The sequence below is a fragment of the Anoplolepis gracilipes genome, chromosome 1 (assembly GCF_047496725.1).
Source record: "Anoplolepis gracilipes chromosome 1, ASM4749672v1, whole genome shotgun sequence".
Classification (NCBI taxonomy): domain Eukaryota; kingdom Metazoa; phylum Arthropoda; class Insecta; order Hymenoptera; family Formicidae; genus Anoplolepis; species Anoplolepis gracilipes.
Genome location: NC_132970.1, coordinates 11,520,752 through 11,541,862, shown reverse-complemented (window position 1 = coordinate 11,541,862; position 21,111 = coordinate 11,520,752). Strand labels below are relative to the sequence as shown.

Genomic DNA, 21,111 nt, shown 5'->3' with positions numbered 1-21,111 from the left:
CAGATCGCACTCAGTCTCATTTAAAGTGCGTAAAACGACTCTATATTGGAAACCAACAATGTTTTACGAAGTTTTCTCGAGTAGGAAAAAAAATATTATCTGTATGAAACGCGCATCTACGATTCGCCGTCGAATTTCAAGAGCGATCAAGCGTATCTGAGAGATGTAGATTTGTTTGGATGACTATCTACTGGCATAATGAGATGAGAATAGTGAAAGTTTGTCGTATAAGATAAATCGTAAATGCTGAAGCTGAATCATGATCCATCAGCAGCGGTCTGCCTTCATGGATCAAGGCAGTTCATACCGTTTCTTATTCAACTTGCTTCGAATGCTCATAGTAATCCATGCACAAAACAATCATATAGTAATCCATGTACGAAACAATCATCATCTCTTATGGATGTTTGATTAGTTTACAAATTTAGTATACTAATCAAAGTTGAAACGTACATTTTTTTTCTTTGTGAAAAAAGACACCTGCCAACAATACATATATTGTATACATATATATTTAGTTTTTAAAAATTAATTTTTGGTTTAAAAAACGAAATTTGCAAATTTCGCTTTTCAAATTCCTTTTTTGCAGAAATCGCGAATCACGCTGATCATTGGCATGTCGTACACATTTTAGAAAGCGACTGATGCTGCAAAAAACTATGATGACAGATGACATATCATCTTTTTTGTGAAGAATGTCCGTGAAATATAAACATATGTTTGTGTTGACATATTTGCACGACAAATATATATTTTTAATAATTTTTAATAATCAATATTAACAATGTGCAACTAATATAGTTAGCGTTATGAAGAGAATTAGACAGGAGAAATGCAAGGAGAGAAGAGAGGAATATGTCATGGCTCTATTGATTAATTAACATTGAAATGAGTAAGGTTTAGTGAATCTAGAAAAGAGCAAGTGATCGTTTCACTAGAGGAAATTCTTGAGAATCAATTCTTGAGAGCGACATGACAAATAACACGGGATTTTTATCAATATTGATTAAAGATATAAATTGCGTGGCAAATTAAAAAGTTGAAATAATTATAATTTAATTAATTTGTATTTGATTCGAAAGATCACAGATTAGTAAATTCTTAACTAACAAAAGTCGAAACGACACCATTGGCGCGACGTTGCAAAAATGGTATCTTTACGCAATAACGTCGCTTCTCTTGCCGCAATATCGAGAAAAGGACAGGAGATGTGAGAACGAGGTTTCTGCAGAAAGTGCAACGAACAGCTCGATTATTATATTAAGTTGCAATAATAAATTATTACAGACATTTCTATTCTCTTTACATAAACTATACTATTGTTTTTATCGAAAGTCTCGTCTTGCAGTTTTAGAAAATAATAGGTTGCTAACGCAATTATACGTATATAAGCAAACATTTTATATAATTATAATATATAAATAAATAAATAATGGTAAATAAAAGAGAACGTGTCGATGCAAAATCAAGTGTACAGATGATATAGCATCAATTTCAGGAAACGAAGCTTCCGAGGTAAAAGGAGATTGTTACAGTTATCAGATGCGTCGAGAGCGATTACACCTCATTGTATATCTACGTAATCGCATGTTTGGCGCAATAATTCCATACAAACGTCCGCCCAGCTTCTTATAGAAGATTTATTCAGCGGTTGCTGATATTTCGTACTTTCACTCGAACACCTTGACCCGCGCACAATCGCATCACAATGCATAGACCTGCGTATAACAAGCTACACGTGTGCATATGATCTGTTTATTAATTTGGAATTGCAAATATCTTTAGCTTTTGAAGTATTATCTAATTGGAATCATACATGATATATGTCCTGAACACAAAAAAAAAAAAAAAAAAAAAAAAAAAAAAAAAGAAGAAAAATAGACGTATAATTATTTATGAACATCAAATAAAATGAGATGTGATATTTGCATAGTAATTGAGAGATATACAAAGACTGTGGATCTATCTTAATGTTTGAATTTACTCAATTTATCATTAATCTGTATGCAACAAAAAAATATTTTGTGCATCTGCAGACGCCCATATCTAAATATCACAAAGGTATTCACGAAACAAAATAATATGAGAGAAATTATTTTTATTACGAAAAAATTATTCATCATTCTTCGCTTTTGAAAGACTTTCGATGAAAAGACGCATGAATTCGCATCTTGCATAAAGTGTCAGTGTGTCAGAAACATATGCAATATACAAATAACTTTCCAACACTTTGTAAACATAATGAAAAAGAAGTAAAAGAAAAGGAGAAGCGCAATATGTATAGAACAGAGAGAGAGAAAGAGAGAGAGAGAGAGAGAGATAATACGAATGAAAAAAAAAATGTTATCGATATGAAAGTAAGAGATGGATAATAGATAATAATTGATTCATATTAGAAAATTTGTTTATGTACTTGTTTGTGTAATAACGATCTATTTGTATTATTATCTTATTAAATAAAAAGAATATAGGAAGAGCGTTACCGAGGAACTGATTTTTACAAAAAAAAATAATCGGCCTGAAAACTTTGAGGCTTTGCAAGACTTAATTATTAAAAATTTAAAAATCTTGTTTAGGCACAGAGAAGAATCTTTCTTTGATAATTTTTGATAATATAAAATTTTGCATCATACACACGTTTATACAAATCGACATATATTCAAAAATCTGCATCATACGCTTGTCACAATTAAATGTAAGTAATACTCTCGCGAGGAGAAACCTGACTCTCTTTTATATCATTAAAGAAGATTATTTATCTGAGCATATCGATTATAAATCGATTATAAATTGGTAATATATATCATATTTAAGGTTATTAGCTAGTAAAATTGCTAGTACTTGATTAAAAAACAACAGTATAATTAAAAACGACCAAACTAGCCAAAAGTTCTTTATTTAATATCACGACGTTTCGACCATCTAATTGTGGTCCTTTTCAAGTGTCACTAAAAAGACAGTAGTTATACATATGAATACAAAATTAATAACAAATTGAGTGCAGACAATAAAATGTAATAAAATCGATCAAAGACAAATTTAATTCATACGTACAAATAAAATAAAATAAAGGATGTAAAATACCGTGTTGTAAACGTGAAAATAATTAAACATTTGGCTCGTTGATGTGAGATATTAATAAGATAAAACCAACACAGTAAAAAAACACGTGTTGTCAAAACAAAACTTAAAAACATTTCAAACGACCTTTATTATCTTGTCGTAAATATTATTTAGATTTTCAGTGTCTCTTTGGAGGTTAATTGTGTTGTTAAATTTCTTTATAAAAACATTTTCCACTCAAATTCATGTCTAAAATCTGATCTGTGTTTGTTAATTACAGATTGACATAATGGACGCAACTTTATATTGTTAAAATGTTCTTTAAGTCGTGTGCGTAAACGTATTTTAGTTTGGCCTATATAAAGCGCATTACAATCTTTACAATGTATTTTATAAACGACATTAGTTCTATTGTCAGTGTGTAATCTATCTTTACCGCGCTTTATCAATATATTAAGTTTATTAGTTACAATCAAAGCAACGTTTAAACCCGTATCAAGTATTGAACGGCGCAAACAAAAACTAAAATCTTTAACGTAAGGTAATAGCATAAAAAAGGTGTTTGGATGCAATTTTTTCGTGGATTTATGATCATTGTTGTTTTTACGGTTTTTTAGAATATTAATCCTTTTTTGAATGTATAAACATCTTAAGCGCACTAACGGTAATTTACCTCGCTGTTATGGTTTGCCTAAAATTCATAAACCAGGATTTCCATTAAGAATTATTGTTTCGTTGGTTGATAGCCCTTTGTATAATGTCTCTACATACATGCATGATATATATTACATAGTTCAATTATAAAACCAGTCTCACATATTAAGGACGGTTGGTCTTTTTCTACAAAAATCAAGGATACTATTATCGATAATAATGATGTGATGATATCATTGGATGTGAGTTCTTTATTTATTAGTAAGTAATGTCATTCCACCGTTTTTTGATGGCACTCAAAACTAAATCCTTAGCAATATTAGTAAATAAAGAACTCACATTTAATGATACTATCACAACATTATTATCGATAATAGTATCCTTGAGCTTTGTAGAAAAGGAACAACCGTCCTTAATATGTGAGACTGGCTTTATAATTGTGAATCTTAGGCAAACCATAACAGCGAGGTAAATTACCATTAATGCGCTTAAGATGTTTAAACATTCAAAAAAGGATTAAATTCTAAAAAACCGTAAAAACAACAATAAGTCCACGAAAAAATTGCATCCAAACACCTTTTTTATGCTATTACCTTACGTTAAAGATTTTAGTTTTTGTTTGCGTCGTTCAATACTTGATACGGGTTTAAACGTTGCTTTGATTGTAACTAATAAACTTAATACATTGATAAAGCGCGGCAAAGATAGATTACACACTGACAATAGAACTAATGTCGTTTATAAAATACATTGTAAAGACTGTAATGCGCTTTATATAGGCCAAACTAAAAGACATTTACACACACGACTTAAAGAACATTTTAACAATATAAAGTTGCGTCCATCATGTCAATCTGTAATTAGCAAACACAGATCAGATTTTGGACATTTGAATTTGGAATTTGAGTGGGATAGTCCAGGCATTTTACATAGCGAAAAATTTGTCAAAAAGAGAGAAATAGCGAAAATGTTTTTTATAAAGAAATTTGACAACACAATTAACCTTCAAAGAAACATTGAAAATCTAAATAATATTTACGACAAAATAATAAAGGTCGTTGAAATGAAAAGGTCATTGGTTTGAAATGTTTTTTAAAATTGTCAGTTTAATTTTAAATTTTGTTTTGACAAGACGTGTTTTTTTACTGCGGTTTCATCTTATTAATATCTCACATCAACGAGCGAAATGTTTAATTGTTTTCACGTTTACAACACGGTATTTTACATCCTTTATTTTATTTGAATGTACGTATGAATTAAATTTGTCTTTGATCGATTTTATTACATTTTATTGTTTGCACTCAATTTGTCATTAATTTTGTATTCATATATAACTACTGTCTTTTAATTATACTGTTGTCATATATCATATTATACTAGTTTCGACAAACTTGAAATGTTTAATTTTTTTTATGAACTTTCTTTTCATTAAAAAGAAGCATTCTCATATATGCGGCGACAATTACACAGGCCTGCAAAATGGAGGCTATTAAAAGCTAAATGAAAACTGTGAGTGATTTCTTACGTAATTTGGTGCGCTGAATCCAAATCTGGTGACAGAACTTGCCTATCACGTCAGGTTATCGAAATATTTGATGTTAGAATGCCCAAAAATGACCATTTTTACCTATTTTAGAGCTTTATTGTGTGGGATCCAAATTAATTTCAATATTTTCATCACGGCCATCGTATAGCACTAGCTTTTAACTTTAAGATAAATTTTCGTTTTTTGCTGTACGATTTTTTTTCGCCGATAACAAAAAATAATTTTACAAATAAACATTTAGTGTTTAATAAAACTTTGACAAGTTAAATATACAGTCCTTATTAAAGTTATAAAGAAAGTATTTCAAAAAATATCATGTAAAAAAACATAAATCTAAAAAAGTAGTGGAAAGCAGTTGTTCTAGAAGTTGTAATCTAGAAAGTTTTTCCAAGAATATATAATATGTGCTTGTAACTGTTGTTCGTATGACCTATCAGAATAAAGGAATCTTTGTTCTTTCTTTCCATTGGTCAGTCAAATACTTTAAAGCGTTTCTCCCTGAAAAAGGAATGCATCTGCAGTCTAGAATGACTGGAGGTGTTAGGGAGGGACCCATGGAAATCTCTTCAGTCAAGGATGTGCCGGAAGAAATAATAACCTTAGTCTAATAGGAAAAACTTTATTTCTTTCTTGTCTTGTGCGAGAACTCACACACCTCTTTCACGCTCGCGCTGTGTTCTCTGCACTGTTTAAAGTCACTTCTAGTGACTTTATGCACTGTCGCCTCTCTACTGCGTGCTCTCTCGGCTCTTGATCTATCGATCATTCATTTAGCCAATACCAGATGTCGTACACTAGTATTCACCCGCGACAGGAAACATATAAAAATTAATATAAAGTTATTACATTTTACAGACTCATTTCAACAGTGTTAGATGCTACAGTAAGCTTTGCGAGCCCACGTGTATAAATGAAATTAGATAAAAACTAATAAATAGATCACGTTGTGAACTTTTTTGTGCATCGTTAAATTTTTTTCGATGGCTACACTAACATGGTTGTCCATCGAAGTGATTGAAATCATTTTGGGAGACGAAAACGTCAGCATTGAGGATGTTTTGAGTTTTAGTGCCACGTGTAGAAGATTCCAGGATATATTATTCTCAAAGAAGTTTTGGAAGAAGAAATTTTATCAGAGGTATATCTTTTTATTTACAATTTTTTTATATTAATATTAATTTTACATTCAGTTGATTTTTTCATTAATACTAATTTTACATTTAATTTTTTAAATAAATATTTTACTAATTTTTACGCATAGAACTCTTTGTAAATGTTTCTATTGTGGAAATCTTAAGCTTTTAAAATTTGGTAAAAAATGTTGAAAAAATGGTTAGAGAACAAAATGAAACGCACGTCAATTTAATTAATTTCGAATCATTTTTTATTTAATAGCCAGAGCTATTTGTTTAAGTAATAAAAAATTGTCAAACTATTACAAATAAGTCAGAATTAATTAATGAGTTTTCACAAAGTGAGAACATGCCAGCGTCACACGCATTTGTCAGTATTTTTTAAATATATTTCCTAAAATTATTTTTTTATTTCACTATTTTGTTTATTTATGCACACCAATAGTAACTTATTAAAAATTAAAAATAGGTCGGTAAAAATTGTCTCAATAAGATTAATTATGTAAAGAAATAGAATAAATTTTTATTACTCTTTTTATTTTACATAACGGATAATGTTGAAATTTTCAAACAATTAAGATTTATGATGTTTAGTTTATATCAACAAGTTAATTTTAATTTATTAAACATTTTAAGACGTTGAGTTGATTGGAAATTTTTTAATAAATACTGACTTAAGTACATGTATAAATTTAATTTATAATATTAATTGTAATTAAATAGCACAGATAATTATATAAAAGTTTAATTTATTATATATAATTTATATAATTTCATAAAAACTTTCTGTTTATACCTTGTGACTTCTGCAATTTTATAATCACTATATACAATCAATTTTATTTATTTGGAAATTGTAGAGAGAGAGAGAGAGAGAGAGAGAGAGAGAGAGATTGAGTTTTTCTTCTTATAAAATTTTCCGTTTTTATAAAAGTGCCTATTTTGATTATTATTTTTATGCAATGCGAGAGAGAATTGAAATATATTCATAAATTTATTTTTCAATCGGCTCTCATTAAAACTTAATTTAAATTGATTAACTTAAACTCGTTAATCGCAAGATTATCGCAGCAAAAACTTTTCAATAATACATTTCGAGTATGTGCGTTGCTATTTATTACTATTGTGATTATTTAATTCAATTTGGTTAAAGATATATTAACACATTATATTTTTTATCTTTATTAAATAAAAAATTGATATTATATTTATAATATTTTTAATTTGTCTCAAATGTTAATGTACTTAAAAAATTCATATTTGTACTTTAGAAAATATATTGTTCACAGTTTATTGCCGATAATGTGGTGTTGTATAATATTTGAGAATTTTTTGTTTTAATTTTAGATGTCCTTCTATGAAAAATAAGTATTATACAGAGGAACAGAAGAAAATTTGTGATAATACAGATTTTAAACAACAAATAGAAGCAAGTCTAAAATATGTCAAAAATCTACAGTATTATGTGTCTTTAATGGCAGAGGATGGCTTATGGCATGATGATAAAATAAAATTGGAATGTCTTTTGTATTCCATAGCCGCAAATTTGGAATCTCATCATATTTACTATTTTGTTATAGATGAGATAAATAGAATCATTTCTACACAGTCGTTACGGTAGAATTCAATAAATTAAATATTAGTATTATAAATATTAGGGTAAAGGTGTCAATTATGAGATACTTTTTATAAAAGCTTAAACTTTCTTTAATTGTAACTTTTAACTCAAAAACTTTACGTAGTTTTATAGCTAGTACACTCAAGTTTTATCACTAAAAAGCATTAAAAGCTCCAATGTGTAATTTATAATATTTTCTACAATGGGTTTTCTCAGACTTGAAAGATTCGTTTATTTTGAAAAAGGTGTCCTAATATGAGATGGGCTTACGTTAGAAAATTAAATGCAAAAAGAACATACTTTCAATTAAAAACTGTTTTATTAATTATAATTACATAAATGTAACATTACAGGCTGACTTTCAATTATTAGTTTAATGCTGTAGAACTGTACTACAGAAAACGAAAGTTTTACTTTTTGACACAAACAAAAATTATATCTTTCAAATATTTTTTATATCGTGAATCTATAAAATTAAAATAACATATCTTAAAGATTTAAATAAAAATTTAACGTTTTAACAAAGAGCACACAGAAAGGTATTGTAATTGAAGTTTGAAATATTTTAAAATAAAATAACCAACAAAAAAAAAATAGAAATTTACACTTTTAATAACTCATTCTATTGCTTATGAGAGAAAAGAGAGAAATGAGATACATACCCGGGAAAAAAAGTTGGCCATATATGGATTTTGTCAATATCTGATCATGTCTTACCAAGTATAGTCATATATGATATTATATGATAATTGAATAAAATCATATATAATATATAACTATATTTGACAAGATATGCTCAGCTATTGATAAAATCCATATATGGCCAATTTTATATGGACATTTTTTTTACGGGTATCATATTAGAAACATTCTAGCATCTCATATTAGGAACTATATAAATCATATATATATATGATAAGGTTATGCGTGTAAGATATCCAAAATAATGATCAAGCACCAAGATAAAATTGTTGCATTTGACATTAATAACATATTACAAATGAATATCAAGCTATTGCTATTAAATTATGTTGCTTACATCCCTTGTAAGTAGCACATTCAAGAACTTTCCTCAGCGTCGTTAACAAAATCGTCATACACACGTGCGCTACGCTGCTGTCATTTACATATGTAAATCATACGATTTCACGATTATCTATTACCAACATGAGATAGTAACATTTAAAGAAGAATGGTCGTGTTTGTAAAATAATTGGGGTTTCATATTAAGAACTCCTCTCATATTAGGCTACTTTACCCTAATGTTTTTGTACATTATGAATGTGTAAATATATTTTAGGAAACCCGGTTGCTATTTAACAAGTGCATATAACTTTGGCATTATTCTTCGATATATAAAACATAATCGATTAGAGCACAAGCAGGACGAATTTACAAATATGCCAAAAAGAAAGCAGCTTTTAGAACGGCTACTTACTATTATAGTACAATATTTTGAACCACATATATCTACTTCCAGTATGAAAATGTGTTTTGATATTATTATGGGAGAAATATTATCTCACCTTAAAACAGAATATCCTGCGCATTCAATATTTTCGATATCTTCTGATCAATTTTCTGATTGGAGAAACAATGAGATCGACGATAATTTCTGGGATGAGACAGAAGCAAGGCAAATTATATGCATACTTAAAAAATATTTCTTTTCTCAATCGAGTGATTATATATTAGAGAAACTATTGACAACATTAGATCTAAAAAAAAGCAGTATATATTTCGTAAGTTATTGTAGATTATGTTAAATTATAATTATAATTATAATTATAGTTTGTTATGCGCTGTTCGAGCATAACTATGTATTTATCTTATAAAACCAACAAACATGTTCAACAAAATTTTATTAACATAATTTTATATTGATATAGTTTTCACAATGTGTTGATAAGTATCTACTACCTTTTATATATCATATCGTAGCGAGAAGACTTGGCATACGCTACGTTCTAAAGAGACACACAATAGTAGCAGATCATAATATATATAAACGTATTGCCATCGCGTGGAAACCAAAATAGTGTGTATAATTTTAATTTAAAAATTTGTTAATTTTTCTTGTTTTCAATATTGGCATAATTTTTTTAGTAATAATTATCAACTCAAACAGTTTTATTATCTATTTTGTAAAAGCATCAAGATGCATAATTAAGAAATTGGATTTTAACCATAGACATAGGAAGAATAGACCGAGATGCCAAACCTGAAGCTCGGGTAGAAAGGACAGAAATTAGTTGTGCGGTATACATTTCTCTTTCTAACGAGAAAAGAGTGAGGAGAAAGCTAATCAGCCATTATGTTTTGGTGATCAACTTTCTCCTCATTCTTTCCTCGTTAGAGAGAGAAAGGTATACGGCATCTACTTTCTGTCCTTTTCTACCTGAGCTTCAATGTTTATAAGAGGATACGCTCGGTCTATTCTTATTATGTTTATGGATTTAACTAATATAAACTTTATTCGGTGCTAATATAACTTAACTCGAAAAGACTCGAAGGAAGTTTGACTTTTCGTTTTATAAATAAACAAAGATAGATGTAACTATGGTAATTGATTAGAAATTTTAGGTATAGGCTTAATTACTATTACAATTTAGTATTTCGATATGTACTAATTTCAACACTCTCCATATTTTATACTAAATCCCGAATATCTGGCGTAATTCTTGCAATTGTTTCTATGATTCTTTTCTGATATGGCATTAATCTTTGATTTGCACAACATTTTTCATCTTTATCAAACAAGGATCACAGATTTGTGTATGTTGAAGCACATAAGATACAAAATTTATTACTTTGTCTAACGACAGTTTAGGAAGTTTTCTTATAGAAAATATAGAGAGAGAGAGAGTCACTTGAAAAATGTTACGCAGTGTAAAAAATTAGAGATTTACATGATCTTAGGGATAGAATCATAAAAACAATTGCAAGAAATAGATATTCTGATTTAGTGTTCGGATTTAGTATAAAATATGAAGAATGTTGAAATTATGAGATGTGTCATGCCATTAACAGGACATCGAAATTTACTAAATAGGTAAAGAAACTATTTAAGTTGATTATTACTAAAAATTTCATACTGATATTGAGTTTGTGTTGTGTTATAAAAATCGACTAAAACCCCATTATTCATTCTCGGACATATTGCACACACACACACACACAGACGTATATTTTTTATTATTTTCAGTGATAATACAAAAAAAATGAACAATGCAGAGTATTTTATAATCAATGGTTACGACAATTTAAATGGTTTTGACATTGTTAGTGGGAGATATATATCTCGTAAAAATCGATCTAATTATTTAAAGGTTGGTAATTTTTTACAAATAGTATTAATACGTATTTTTTATTAATTTTATAATTAATAAAAATTATAACTATTATTAATTTTAGTAATTAATTAAGATAACAATCAATTATAGATCTTGATCTAAATGATACGTTAAGTCCATGACTATAGTGGAAATCATTTTATAATTTTTCACGCAAAAATTGTAAAAGGAACTACAATTTCCTATCAATCTAATTATTAATAATATTTTTTATTATCTTTCACTTTTTATTTTAACTACAACTTTTTGATTATGTGTACATATAATTTTTATGTTCAAACTACGAAATTTGTTACCATATTGAACCATGCAACTATTCATAAATTAACTTATCGTTAAAAAGTTGTGAATAGTTGTGGTATTTACGATGATCTATTTATATTTATTATATTACTTATAAAAATGTTCATAAAAAGTTGTTTATAATTTATTACAACTTTATTCAACTTATCATTAATTTCTATCATTTTCACAAATTTATAATTTGTTGATAAAAATTTTAATTTTTCGTAAAAACATGTAAATTATTTCCATCAAAAGACTCAATACATTTTTTCAAACAAAGAATTAAAATAATAAATATTTTTTTTATATCTGTAATTAAAATTTTTTTTACATATATTTTTCTAGCTAATAAGTTTTTTACTAGAGGATTATTTATTTTTTAAAACATGGAATTATGAAAAATACCCGTGGGAATTAAATATGATAAAAGGAATAATAGGATACGAATTTTTTAATAAAATTTCAAAATCAATAAAGGTAACTTATCGAGCATCTTATAATATTAACTAATATTCATATAATAATATGTAAAAAAATTACATAAATTATAGTTATCTATATCCTTTGCTAAAAAAAATGGACAAATAGGACAAATTTGTGAAATTTTAAATGCTTATAACATAATCAATAATTATCGTATCCAAGTGATTAAAAACCAAAAATAAAGTTTGAAATTTGTATATTGAGAAACTTTAAATGTTGATTGTGTGAGATTACTTTTCTAATGACAGATGACAATGAAGATCTGCAAAATTGATTAATAGAAAGTCTAGTTAATGAGTTGCATGGCGTGAATCAACTGAGTTCAATGGGATAACAAGTACTTGGAAGTTCAAATTTTTCCCTTCAAAATGCTTTATCGTAGAATTTGATTTTAAACCAAAAACGATTTCAAATGCTTATAATACAGTTAAAAATTATCATATGGAGGTGATTAAAAAATGAAAATAAAGCTTTAAGTCTGTTTTGAGGAATTTTTAATACCGACTATGTTGAATGATTAGTTTTTCAATAGCGGATGACAATAAAGTTCATATTTTTTCATCCGCTTTGTATACCATTAATTCACGACTACAATTTATTGAAGTGGACTTTCTATTAACCGATTCTTTATTTTATCAGTCGCTATTAAAAAATTAATTATTTCACGCAATTAGTATTAAAAGTTTTTCAAAATGTAGAGTTCAAGTTTTATTTTCCTGTTTTAATCACTTCGATACAATAATTATTAATTGTGTTATAAGCATTCAAAATTTTATAATTTTTCCTCTTTTTTTAATGTACTGTTTTTTTTATAGCGAAATGTATAACTTGAGCTGTTGTGTTAATTAATTTAGAAACAATTCAACAAAATGTCAATTATATTCTGCTATTATATTTTCCATGCACACGCACAACCACACGCACACGCACACGCACACGCACACGCACACGTACATACATGCAGGTTAAATCTACCTATATAAGAACAAGACCAAAAATAAGGAATAAAAAAATAAAATTTGCGGTTGGTATGATCGTAAAGCATCGGATCATAAATTCCTCATTTGACAAACTTCACTTTGGCGTAATAGTAGGATGGGATTTTCAATGTGATTATACGCGATTATGTAATATACGCGATTATATGAATTCTATATATTTGGATGACGAATACGATGAGGATGAAGATCAGCATTTTTGTATGTCCGTTGAAAAAGTTAATCAAACGCACTACATAATTCTCACTGAGACTAATAGAATATGTTACCTAGCACAAGGTACGAATATTACTAACATTCTTATGTATTATATGTATATATTTTCTATTATCTTCAATCCGTACAACATAAAACATCTCTTTTATTTTAGATGAAATATCGATATGTCAACCACAGTGGATTGATAATATAGAGATAGGACGATATTTTTCTAGATTCGTAGGCACTCATTATGTACCAAATAAAAGTCTGGTAGAAAAGTATCCAAACGATATAGGAGCAGTTTCCAAAATACTTTTTAATATTAATTAACATTATTATAGAATGTAAAAGTTTTAATAAAAATATTAAAATGTGAATAAATGTATTTTAATATTAAAAATTTTTTAGTACATTATGATGATATTCTAAGGGTTGTAAAATTAAATATTAAGATCGTATGATAAATAATAGAATATATTGAGACTATAGAGTTATGTCAGAATCATGTGCGTGCCATAAATATTCATTTACATTTATCTGAACAACTGATTCAAATGAATCAAACTCTGATATAAATGAGTTATTTTCAACCACATGTATCTTATTCGGTCAAAATCGTGAATTAATGATATATATACGTAATCAATATATAATTACTTAGCTTTATTTTATAATTTGTCATAAGAGTAACAAGACCTACTTTTGTTTGGATGTAAGCAAACTTCATTTCTGTTTATAATGATACAAAAATAAAAAATTATATGAAAAGTATACACTATTATTAAGTTTTATACACTATAAAGCAAGCATATATTAACATTTTTCTAGTAGCACATATTATAATGTTTTGAGAGATGAAAGACTTTTTAATGTGTATATATAAAGTATACGCGCATACAGCACAATAATATAAATTACAACATATTTTATATAAATGTTGCTCAATTATTAAATATTTTATTAATCTGTTTAAATGTAATATATTACCAATACAGATTCGTGGTCCATAAGGTGGCCAAAAAGTATGTCTCTTTATCATGCTTTTTATTTTCATCAAGAAATCGATCCGGGTCAAATGCATTTGGATTTTTGTAATAAAGCGAATCATGCAGAACTTTTTTGCTTTTCTCCAAAACATTATTCGAATCGGGAATTTTATGCGATTCTTCGCAGACTCTTTGCAGCGCACCGACGCAACGGGCGGATACTTTTTAAGTTTTAAGTGTTCCTAAAAGTGTGTCTTTTTTCAAAATAGTCAATATTTTTTATACATTAATATATTGACTATTATACATATATAATGATTTGTAATTGTGCTAAATATAAAATCATTTGTGTTATTTTACTTTTTTTCCAAAAGTTTTATTTAATCCACAAAGCTTAATATAATAATAAAGAATAATGTGATTATTCGAAAGAAAAGTAAAAAAAATTGTTGATAAATAACATTCTTTTTATCTTTCAAATTTAATTTTTATAACAATTTAACGTTATTGACCTAAGAATTATATTATGTTAGATTAACGTCCAATCGCTAATAATGAAATTAATAATATAGGCGACAAATAATCTTACGAACTGTTACTGAAATAACTGAATTTTCTAAACATTATGCTATTCAATCATCAACATTTTTACTTGAAAACTTACCGCGAATAACGCAATTGAAAATGACATACTTCATTTTGCATGTAGAATCGTAAATGTAACCATGCTTCTTGTAGGTAATTCGTATTTCGTTATACAACTTTTCTTAAATCTTAGGATTAGCAACCAACTCATACATAGTGAAGCCTATAACTACCGATGTGGGATTGATGACAGCGAATATAAGAATATAAAAGTTTGGGCTACAATAAGTCTGTCATCGATGACTGAAACATGTGTCAAATTGATTCATTTTTCAGGCAATTGTAAAAGTTAATAATTTTAAGTAATAAATAATTTAAAGATATATATAAATAAATTATTCTTTACATATATATATGTATAATATATATATGTCTAAAAATTAATTTACAATATATTCACATCAATGGTTGTGGAAATTTAGTCAGCCCAGCTTAATGGGATTATTTATGGTTGAGCGGAGGAATGGCGACTTATCTAAAGTACTACATTACGGACAAGGTATCGGTAGATTGCGTGATCCACACATGTTGCATTAATTTTTTTTCACGGGGTCATTCTTTTCAGTTTTTCAAACAATAGCGATTGATAGATTTATTTGTGGTGCAACGTGAATAATTTATGTTTCTTGTAGATTCTTCTGACTATTAACTGATTAACATAAACATTATTAATCATTTAGATGTCTATAATGCATACTGTTACTCTTACACATATGTGAATATAAACATTATTAATCATTTCGAATGTCTATAATGCATACTGTTACTCTTACACATATGTAAGGTAAGACCTTTTTTAAATATGTTTATTTAATTATACGTGCATGTAATGGTATATTGATAAATCATTATAATAATCTTTATAAACAAAAAATGTTACATAATGATTTATTTATAATAAGAAACAGAAAAAGAAATAAAAAGAGACATAAAATTCAATATATTAAAACTATTAAGAAATATTAAGTCAATTATAATATAATAATTTAAAGTTATTTCTTTTAAAACGGATTGATGAAAAGCATAATAGTAGCTTCTAAATTGATAAATCAAAATAAATATTATCTTTTCTTATATCACGTGATTGTTTCTGTATATTTGTAAAAAATAATTACATAATTTTTGTTTCTCATCCTTTAGCTGCTATTCTATTGCAAATGGCATCGCATTTTTTGAGGGAAGAAGTATTTCGAAATGGTTTGATAAAATATCTTCAAAGACAGTTAGTATAATGTGTTTGAAATTTTTTATTATTATTAACTATTAAATGAAATAAAACTTATATGTTAATAGATATAAAAAAGTCAGAAATTTCACCGCGTATATGTTTAATTAATATTAAACTTTTTTTTGCGTAGAATCTAATTTTTACAAAAGGAACTGATTTTTACCAAAAAAAAATAATTGGCCTGAAAACTTTGAGGCTTTGCAAGACTTAATTATTAAAAATTTAGAAATCTTGTTTAGGCACAGAGAAGAATCTTTCTTTGATAATTTTTGATAATATAATATTTTGTATCATATACACACGTTTATACAAATTGACGTATATTCAAAAATCTGCATCACACGCTTGTCAGAATTAAATGTAAGTAATACTCTCGCGAGGAGAAACCTGACTGTCTTTTGTATCATTAAAGAAGATTACTTATCTGAGCATATCGAGTATAAATCGATTATAAATTCGTAATATATATCATATGTTATACTAGTTTCGACAAACTTGAAATGTTTACTTTTTTTAAAGAACTTTCTTTTCATTAAAAGAAAAAGTATTCTTATATATGCGGCGACAATTATTTTTATAATTTATTTTCTAATAACCAAAGAAAAGAGTCATTTTTGTCATCATTTCTAAAGTATTCCTTTTAGGATTCCCTGTCTCATTTTAAGTTAAATTAAAAATTTTTTTATATCCATTTTTCATCTTCAAGATGAGAAAACAATAAGCTTGAATGTCTATGTCATCTGCACACATTCTCAATTTTTATACTTGCAGATTTACCGCCGTGAAATCGATGCATGTGCACGTGCATTCACTCCTCGACTTCACGCGTCAGTATATTCGCGATATTTTTAAAAGGTTCAGTTTTTCTTTTGTATGAATAAAAAATATTAAAAAACGTATGTAATAAAATTTATTTTAGAGCAAACTGTATTAAAAAATCCTGAAATTCTCTTTACTTGCAACAAATAAAAAAATATCTGGAAAATCAAGGAATTTTTTTACAAGATTTAAGTAAGCACCCTGCAAACATATCCTGATTAATCAAGTAGAATCTATTAAGTATGTTTAATGAGTGTCATTAATGTCTTCACTTTCGGGATTGAATTTATTCTCGAATTATGACAAACATGCATGACTTCACGAAAGGTCGCAAAAGAATCGTTAAAAGTTTCAAATGCTAAATTTGTAAATATACTAAAAAAACTAAATAACTTTCAAATAAGCATTTTAACTTGCATAAAATTTTCATTTATCATTAAAAATTACGAAGAATATATACTTTTTAATATGTTAAGACATTTAATATAGAAACAAAAAATATATATATAAATATATATTTATAACATATTTTAAACGCATAATTGTTTCGCTGGTAACTAGTGTGCGTGCGTGTGTATGTGTGCGTGTGCGTGTGCGTGTATGTGTGTTTCACTTCCTAGAAACTCATTAATTGTTGATAGGACTGGCTTTATTTTTAATAGTTTTAGAGTTTTCACAAAACAAATAATTTTAAGTTTTAAATAAAAAAAAATTGCACACACCTAGTTTACGCTGCGTTCGATTTTTTAAGTATTTCATGCCAGATTTTAAACGCTTGAGAGTTTTACAATAGTTTTACAAAAAGTTTTATGCGTAAAAATTATTAGAATATTAATTAAACAAATTAAATTATCAAATTAATCGCTGGTCATATTTCGATCGACTTTAATGAAATTTCATGCCAGTCTGTAATCATTTTTTAACTTCTAGAGAGAGTTTTATGAATCAAAATTATTAAAATATTTATTAAATAAATTAGCCAAGACGTCAAACGTATACAAATACCGAGATGCTGATCATATTTTGATTGTTTTATGAACTTTAAAATTTCGTATTACTTTTTTTTGTGCAATTATTTATATTTTTTGAACAAAGTAAATTCTAAGTATGTGTCAAAATTATTATAATATTTATTAAACCAATTAAATCGAGACGCCAGTATAGCACGAAATCTCATTTACGTCCAACGTCTCAGGGGCAATCTAATTTATATAATTTATTGTAATAATTTTACTCATAGATCTTTGTATAACTATTGTAGCACTCTCAAGTTCTAAAAATTTGGGAAAAATGCTAAAAAAATCGCAACGTGAACCTGACGTCTCAGTTTGTCCTGATTTTTTTCCGAATCATTTTTTTATCGGTCGGAACTATTTGTTTAATTTATTAAGAATTCCAGAATTATTAAAAATAAAGTTAAAACTCCGAACTATTTGTAAGATTACACAAAGTGAGACGACGCTTCACACACATTCTAAAACGGCACAAAATACGCGACAATCGCGACAAAAGAATTAATTTCGCGAATAATACATAATAAATTATCTCCCACAAAGCTCGATGCCTCCCGAGGCCTGCTCATTTTCTTCTAATTCTTCGTTGATGCATAAAAGCATTTACAAAACACTCGCGCGACATTTTACACGATATTCATTCCGATTTCGATATTACGTTTATTGATGTATGAAATCTATGGATTGGTACACAGAAAAAAAGTAAGTGTCAAATCAAAGCTTATATACTCATATGAACGCGTTCATTGTTTTATATATATGCAATAATTTATAATCTTCTTAGAAGAATTTAAAAATCTTAAATTTCAACAATATTATAATCTTATTTCAATACTACAATTGTCATTTCAAGAATAAAATAATTATTTTAACTTTAAGAAAATTATCATCTTCGATTTGAACATGTTATTTCCTATCCAACATTTTTTCCTCTCCAATCAAGAAAATTATTCTTAAATAACAAGAATATATTTTTCTTGGTTGAACTATATAAAATGTCTTCATCCAAGCAAATTTTCTTTGTTTAACGCAATATAATCTTATTTCAAGATTTACATTTTGAAGCTAAAGATATTGTCAAAATAAGAATATTATTTTTTTCTGTGTATTGGAAGAAACATTTTCCATATACATAACATAAATTATATAAATGTATTAATATATGCATAAATTTATTTGTAAATGCATTAATAATGGCTTCTGTATTTATTGTACAGGGTGCTTTCGCAACATACAGATCAGTAAGTTAAGTTGCCTATCTGACGATCGGCAGGGGCATGTTTTGCCAACCTCGCATAATCGAAAATTAATAAAATCAGGAGATCGATTACGCAATTTTTTCTATGTGAAAAGTGACAAAATTACATGATTGATACCTTAAATGCAAATCCGGTAATGAATGAGAAAACTGAAATCGGCTTTTAACATACAGTATAATTGTAATATTTAATAATATGAATAAATAACATACACATAGAAAATTTTACATTAAAAATAACTATGGTATGAAGTAACTGTGGACCATTAAGAACATTCCAAATTAAAATGCTATGTAAAACTGTAAAAATTGACGTAATTAATGTAATTTTTATGTAAATTACGTTAATTTTTACAGTTTTATACATCATTTTAACTTGAAATATTCTTAATAGTCCACAGTTACTACATACCATAGTAATTTTTAATATAAAATTTTCTCCGTGTAGATAACACAATTAAAATATAATAAGACAGATAAAATAGGAAATAAAATATAATAAATTTAAACAAAAAACATTTTATTTCTTATTTTATCTGTCTTATTATATTTTAATTGTGTTAGTATATTTTAATTGTGTTAATTGTGTTATTATATATTTTAATTGTGTTATCTATCTTATTTTATTTATATTATTAAATATTATTAAATATTACAATTATACTGTATGTTAAAAGACGATTTTAGTTTCCTCATTCCCTACCGAATTTGCATTTAAGGTATCAATTATGTAATTTTTTCACTTTTCACAAAGAAAAAATTATATGATCGATCCTCTGATTTTATTAATTTTCGATTATGCGAGGTTGATAAAGCATGCCCCTGCTGATTGTCAGATAGGCAACCCAACTTACTGATCTGTATGTTGCAGAAACACCCTGTACATTCATTAATATTTTATTACATATTATTAACTGCAACTGCGCGTGATCTTTTTTCACTTTAACATATATTATGAAGTAATATTTACACGTGCATATATATATATATATATGTATGTATAAAAAATGCTCATTTTATTTCACATAAAATTTAATGTTTTAATGATTTCAATAAAAATTCTTTAATAAAATATATGTATATTACTTTAATAATAAATATTAAAATGAAAAAATGAAAAAAAGATCATACGCAATAATGTGTCGTACTTTATTGAGATTTACAATAATTAATATGGATCTAGCATGGACATACGGTCGTTTTATATGTCAATAAAATATAACATATATAAAAAAATTTTTTTTTAAACCGGATCACCCTTCGTTCCAAAATTGTATTTGACGTAAAAAATCTCCTTGCACACAAATGTAGTTGCAGGCATAAAGCTATCGAAAGCCACGTGGGCTTTTGAAAAATTCAAGACGACAGATCTAATACAGCCAGAGTCCAATATTATTGTATAAAATTGAATCTTGTTAAAATCAGCTGATTTTCTCATATATTTATGACATACCGAATAAAAAAATCTAATAACGAGATTTAATTTTACAATGATATTGAACCCGCTGTATTTTAGATCTGTCATCTTGAGTTTTTCAAAAGCTCACATGGCTTTCGATATAGCTTATGCCTGCAACTACATTTGTGTGCAAGGAGATTTTTTTACAAAATTGTCGAAGACAATTTTGTAACAAAGAGTGATCCGGTTTAGAAAAAATGTCCTATATGTATATATATAATTTTATAATAGGGAATAAAATCAAATAATTTTTATTTCATATTTTGTTAATTTAAAAGTAATTATTGGATTAATAAGTTTTATTTGCGATTAAAAAATAACACTATACATATAAGACATAAGTACGACATAAATCGGATAATTTTTAAT

General features: G+C 27.0%; 2 protein-coding genes across 6 annotated transcripts in view; one reads left to right on the top strand and one right to left on the bottom strand.

Moving 5' to 3' along the window:
* Skeletor (DM13 and DOMON_DOH domain-containing protein skeletor) overlaps nt 1-21,111 on the bottom strand; it is a 45,492-nt gene that overhangs the window by 15,708 nt on the left and 8,673 nt on the right. The gene's annotated exons all lie outside the window — the stretch shown is intronic.
* LOC140666318 (uncharacterized) lies at nt 4,828-13,958 on the top strand. 5 transcript variants are annotated; one of them, XM_072893377.1, is made up of 10 exons: nt 4,840-4,962; nt 5,154-5,226; nt 6,119-6,401; nt 7,744-8,013; nt 9,315-9,756; nt 9,904-10,052; nt 11,220-11,343; nt 11,998-12,129; nt 13,100-13,412; nt 13,504-13,958. In XM_072893377.1, exons 3-10 carry the CDS (start codon nt 6,244-6,246, stop codon nt 13,662-13,664), a joined length of 1,749 nt encoding a protein of 582 aa, XP_072749478.1. In that variant the 5' UTR covers nt 4,840-4,962; nt 5,154-5,226; nt 6,119-6,243; the 3' UTR covers nt 13,665-13,958. The 5 variants fall into 5 exon arrangements, with proteins under 5 accessions (XP_072749467.1, XP_072749478.1, XP_072749494.1 ...); XM_072893393.1 differs by having other exon boundaries at nt 6,103-6,401; XM_072893385.1 differs by having other exon boundaries at nt 5,154-5,296.